This window comes from Urtica dioica, chromosome 4 (genome assembly GCF_054948205.1).
Source record: "Urtica dioica subsp. dioica isolate 48M chromosome 4, U.dioica_male_clone48M_v1_H2, whole genome shotgun sequence".
Lineage (NCBI taxonomy): Eukaryota > Viridiplantae > Streptophyta > Magnoliopsida > Rosales > Urticaceae > Urtica > Urtica dioica.
The window spans coordinates 14656914-14663086 of NC_142759.1; the positions used below are offsets into that span (position 1 = coordinate 14656914).

General features: G+C 32.9%; 1 protein-coding gene across 1 annotated transcript; it reads left to right on the top strand.

Moving 5' to 3' along the window:
* Positions 1-2828: 2828 nt before the first annotated feature.
* Positions 2829-5686, top strand: LOC149400729 (inositol oxygenase 1-like). The gene is made up of 11 exons (XM_089612413.1): positions 2829-3045; positions 3140-3284; positions 3380-3461; positions 3553-3757; positions 4275-4334; positions 4447-4499; positions 4592-4714; positions 4866-4935; positions 5034-5112; positions 5216-5297; positions 5386-5686. Exons 1-11 carry the CDS (start codon positions 3015-3017, stop codon positions 5410-5412), a joined length of 957 nt encoding a protein of 318 aa, XP_089468539.1. The 5' UTR covers positions 2829-3014; the 3' UTR covers positions 5413-5686.
* The last annotated feature ends 487 nt before the right edge of the window (positions 5687-6173 follow it).

Here is a 6173-nt window from a genome sequence, read left to right on the forward strand (position 1 = left end):
AAAAATTGCACTTCAAAGGCAAAAACAACATGATACTATTTGAAAAATCCCAAAACTAGAAGGACGTCCTTCTCGCAAAATGGGAAGACCAAATGATTATCATCCCGCTAAAACTCCTACAACCTAGAAGGTCCTTCCGCCAAAATGTCAGGACCAAATGATCCTCCCGCCAAAAAACCTAAAAATCAGAAGATCCTTCCGTCAAAATTCCATGACCAAAGAACCCTCTTGTCAAAGGACCTAAAACCAAAAGACCCTTCTGCTAAAATATCAAGACCAAATGATCTCTCTGCCAAAGGTTCCAAAACCAGAGGATCCCTCCGCCAGAACCCTTAACATCGGAGGATCCATCTACAAGAACTCCCAAAATCATAGAATCGCTCCGCCAGAATGCCTAGAACCTCAAAATCAGAGGACCTCTCTGTCCATATCTTCGACCAAGTGGGCCCCACATGGTCATAAAGGTGACCTAGTACACTCACACCCATATAAATACCTCTCCTTTTTCATCATTTTTTAGGTAAGTAATTCTCTACTTAGCCAAAATTATGCCAAAATGATTTATCACTCTCTCTATCTCTCTACAATCTCACTCTAAGCTCAAAGAGTAAAGAACAAAGACCCATCACCTCACATTTGCACTTATATATAACTAATGTTGCAGTGTCGGAGCACACGTTGGGAGAAACATCTCTGCACCCCATTGGCTTATATTCCCGTGTTATCCATCCATTTGACGAGAGAAGGAAGTGAAGAGAGACGACCACCACCCGATCACCTTTCATGTGAATTCGCCGTGTCTTTGGCGTTTTGGGTTCTTACCCTAATAAGCATTAGTTCAAGCGGTTTTGACGGAAGCGATCCATATCTTAAGTCACAATCCGAAGCCACCAAAACGTGATTTGGATGGTCTAACACGATCCACGTGTCAAGCCCCGTATAACTACGTGTCGCGTAAATGTTATCCGAAAAATCGTGTTAGCATATACATACATAGATGTAGTAATGTGATTATTTTCGACTAGCAGTATTCTCTCTCTCTCTCTCTCACGCATATGTTATTGTCGGTGTTAAGGTAAAAGAAGTGGCCAAATCATCGTTCTCTATGTAAGACTTCTTGCTTATATATAGTAGTTTACACGTTGAACTTTTCTCGGTTAGTCTGAGTTTACACTTTTTATTTATTTTATGTATGAGATTGAAACTAAATGTAAGACGAACGTGTGGGCGGGAAAATTGACGTTTGCATAATAAATTTATGAGGTTGAAGTGACTCATGAAAATCTCTGGACCATTTGGGAACCAACGATGGAGAAGGCTTTGGGGCCAAGTAATTAAGTCGTCAGACCTTGTGGGTTCAATTAGCCCTACACACACTTAAAGTCCCCAATTTATTGCTTAGCGTCAGTCCAAAACTAAACACTTACAAAATTATATATCATTATGTTATTTGAGAAAATGTGACTAAAATACATTATATTAGGTTTATATCCTAAAAAGTCGTAGATTGGAAAATTATAATTCTCTGTGCTGCTATATCTTTGAAGACCAAAAATTATAAGTGTTATAGTTTTATAGCTAGTTAAAATCTACAATTACTGATTTTAAATAATTTTTTTAGTGTGATTAATTTTTTTGAAAGTGATACATTATTTATATAAATCGTCAAACAATTTAATGATAACACAAATTTAGCTATGTTGCTGAAAATTTGAAACTTTAACTATTTTATTAATTAAATAGTTTAGAATAATTATTTGTTATAAATTTTTCAAAAATTATTACGATACAGTAGGCTACATTGAGAGGCTTTTTTTTTAGCTGCAGTAAGTCGCATTTGGCTGCAGATTTAGCGACTAAATAACTAAAAAAAAAACTTGCCCATAAAAAAATACCTTCTCAAAATCTTCTTAAATATCTAAAATTTATTGTAAAATTTGAAGCAGAAAATGTTAAAGAATAGGTTAAAAGGTATTTTGTTCTGAATGGTCATAGTTTTTTTTTTAATCACATTTAAGATACAAACACACCAAATTTCTTTTAACTTTACTCAAAATTTTCTCAAATTTCCTTATCTATATAATAAGAAACATAATTCGCTAGCTGTGTTGATGACGTCTACACAAGCAGGATCTCTAGGAGTCCTGAACTGATTTTTATCCCAACTTGTAAACACTTTTTGTGGCTTCACTCAAGGGGCTTCACAGGCTACAGCTAAGCCATTGATTTCAAATATAAACAACTTTCTATTTTGTAAGGAAAACAAATATGGGTTGAATAAGGAAAATTTAATACAGGATTACTTGGGCGTGACTAGATTCCGCGTTAATATGTCCAAATTCTCACTCTCTTAAGATATGGTATACAATAATACACGCATGTCTGAGTCATGTCAAGTTTACCTATTATTTACTTCTCTATTTTCGCGGTCTTTTTGAGAAATTATCCTCTACAATCCAGCCCCATGCACCCACTGAATAAACAAAAAAAAAATACATCTTATAGATATAGAGTATAGACATACAATTCGAAAGTCATACTTCTGAAATTTATATGAAAGATTTGACCAAGCATCAAGTTGTTGAATCTACTAAATATTATAGTTTTTTTAATGTATATATATTACTAATATATTCCTTAATTTCTCTATAAAAATCCTAAAAAATATCATTATAGATTTAAATAAAAATCAAGAGACAATTAACCACACTATAGTGAGCGTGTCCGCACAGGATAGTAGCCTAAGATATCAATTTTGTCCGCTTCGCGTGGAGCGGTATAGGATAAAATATGATTTAATTAGAAAGAGTTAGGTTCGTGAAGATATATTAGCAGTTAAGGACTCAAAACTTGCATATTCTCATGCAAAGGACAGACCATCTATGCCACTATAAATTTGACCACGTTAAACACCTTATTCCACACCACCACAACTCTTCTTTCCTTTTCTTTTTCTTGATTCCCAACGTTTTCATTTCTACGTTCGTTTCTTCTTCTTTTCTAGAAAGCCCAAGATGACCATCCTCATTGAACAGTCGGAGCAAGGTAACGAATACGAAACAAACACCCCTTTTTCCTGTTTTATTAGTTCAATGCTAGAAGAGAAATAATTATGTGGGTTCATTTATTTATAAAGCAGGTTCCCAATTAGAGAACAAGAAATTTGGTTCTGATCATCATCACACGAACAATAACATGACAAACGGCGTTTGTGTTCAGCCAGAACTCGTGTCAAACAACGAATTTCTCGCCCCGGAAATCAACTCGTTTGGCAAATCATTCAGGTTTGTTTTTTTTTTTGTTTTTTTAAATAATATTCGCATTAGTCCGGGGAAGAAGAGGATTGATAAATAAATAAATACGTATAATCTCTCTGCAGGGACTATAACGCAGAGACGGAGAGGCAAAAGCAGGTTGAAGAGTTCTATAGGCTCAACCACATCAACCAAACATACAATTACGTAAGCAAATCATCAAAGCTAGTGTGTGACAATTAATCTCTATGTAGTTAACATGAAAATGATAATGAACAAATTTGAAATTATTGAACAGGTGCAAAAAATGAGGGAAGAGTATAGGAAATTGGACAAAGTGGAGATGAGCATATGGGAGTGTTGTGAAATGTTGAATGAGGTTGTTGACGATAGCGACCCTGATCTCGACGAGCCACAGATCGAGCATTTGTTGCAAACCGCCGAGGCTATCAGAAAAGACTACCCCGATCAAGATTGGTTGCACTTGACCGCCCTTATTCATGGTACATCTTTTATCTAAATTTTAATGCCAAGAGTGTATTATCTATTTAATAGAAATTTAATTATATTCTAATTAATTGAAAGATTTGTGATGATCTGATTATTATTTTTAATTTTATTGCTCAATTGAGAATATAAAAGTATGTGAAAATGAAATAAGTTACATTCATTAGTACTTCTAGTCAATTATCTTAGATAGTTTTGCAAAAGATAAAATATATATATATATATATATATATATATATATTATTAAATTAAATCTTACGACTCATGCCGTAGTCTTTGGATATGTCAGTTGAATTGTTGTTTTATTTAAATTATTATCTTTGGTGCTTGACTTTGTCAATTTGAGTTTATCAACAATCCCAATATGCCTGCTTTTATAATTCCAATGTGTTGTGGATAACGTTAAATAATAGTAAAATAATGGGTTATTAGAATTTTTATATTTTTTTATTTTCATGATTCGGATGACACTAATAATAAATTACTTTTGGGCTTTGCTTGCTTGGACTTTAGATCTTGGGAAGGTTCTTCTTTTGCCTGTCTTTGGTGGACTCCCTCAATGGGCTGTTGTTGGTGAGCACAACAAACATTTGCCTTTTAGACATTCCTTAAATTTATTAAACAAAAATATTCCCCTTTTTATTTTTTACAAACTAATTTTTTATTTACCCAATTTCTATTATAGGCGACACTCATCCTCTGGGGTGTGCATTTGATGAATCTATTGTACACCACAAGGTACTTTATTTTCAATTTTTTTTTACGCCCGACAAATAAATAATAACATATCATTATGTGCTAATACATATTTGCTCTTGATTTGTCAACAGTACTTCAAGGAAAATCCAGATTCCTACAACCCTGTTTTTAACACAAAGAATGGAATTTACTCTGAAGGATGTGGTCTAGACAATGTAATGATATCATGGGGGCATGATGACTACATGTATTTGGTACGCCTTTTTTTAATTTACATTAAAAAAAATATTCTATGATTTCATATTAATTCTTTTATCCTAATAAACATAACAAATTGACTCAAGATATGAGGAAGAAACAAAAGAAATGTCTAAGCTTAACCGGAATTTTTCGTTTCTTCTTCAGGTGGCCAAGGAAAATGGAACAACTTTGCCTCAAGCTGCATTGTTCATAATCCGTTACCACTCGTTCTATCGTAAGCACAGATCTTAAGATCTCCCTAATTAACATCTTTAAATTAAGATATTGTTAATTTGATAACTGACATTAATATATTGCACATTTTTGTTTAAGCTTTTCACAAAGCCGGAGCTTACAAACACCTCATGAACAAGGAAGACGAAGAGAATTTGAAGTGGCTTCAGATATTCAAGTAATAGCTCAAATTCAAATTCACTAAATTTGTCCCGTCGTTTTTAATATATGCAGAAGAAAAAAAGTTACTAAAATGTGCCTTTTTTCTTCTTCTTGTGTAGCAAATATGATCTCTATAGCAAGAGCAAGGTTAGAGTAGATGTAGAGAAGGTCAAGCCTTACTATTTGTCCCTCATTGAGAAGGTAAGAACAATTTTTTTTTCTTCCAAACATACATATATCTCAATTTTTCCCTTAGGATTTTAATTTTACCTTGATTTTTTTTATGCAGTATTTTCCTGAGAAACTAAGATGGTAAACGATTGGATTTGTGGAGTTTTTATTCCGAGAATTAGTCATGGCTTTAAGCCTGTCATTGTTGAGTGATACACGACTTGCACCAAATGAAATGGAAGAGGCAGACCAGAGATAGACCGATAGAGTTTAATGTATCAATATATATATATATATATATATATATATATATATATATTATCTTTCCATTTCATGAGTTGAAATTTCCCACAATAATTTTACCTGTATGCTGTGTTTATTGTGGTTATCAATAAAAAGTTTTATTTTGAATTTTCCCACTTATCATTGTTTGAATGTTTATGCGGTTCTTCTTAGGGAAACATAACTTTTACAGAAGGAGTAAAAAAAAAAGTGAATATAGTTGACCGACTAATATTTTTATTTAAGAGATAAGACGGACTACTATTAGGGAATTATACATAATATTGATATCTTTGACCTTTTTTCTCCAAAATTAAAAAAAAAATGATTTTTGACAATTATTTATTAGTAAGCTGAGAGGTGAGAAAATTTATATTATAAAATTATATCATCTCTCCGCCCCCAAGCTGTCGCACATAATGAAGGGACAATGTATGCGATAGTTTTTTTTTTCGATGCAATATATGAATAATATAACAAAAAATTGGCTACGTAAACCACCTAAACTATATGAATTGTAAATTAGTCAACATTTAGTAAATATTTTGTAAATAGCCAACTTGCATACGTGGCAGCCTATAACTACCTTTTATACATGTTTGACTGAGTTAAATAAGTCTTTTA

Coding starts and splice junctions, on each gene's coding strand:
- LOC149400729 (XM_089612413.1), top strand. CDS start 3,015: ATGACCATCCTCATTGAACAGTCGGAGCAAG. Junction 3,285..3,379: donor TCGTTTGGCAAATCATTCAG/GTTTGTTTTTTT, acceptor ATCTCTCTGCAG/GGACTATAACGCAGAGACGG. Junction 4,335..4,446: donor CCCTCAATGGGCTGTTGTTG/GTGAGCACAACA, acceptor TTTCTATTATAG/GCGACACTCATCCTCTGGGG.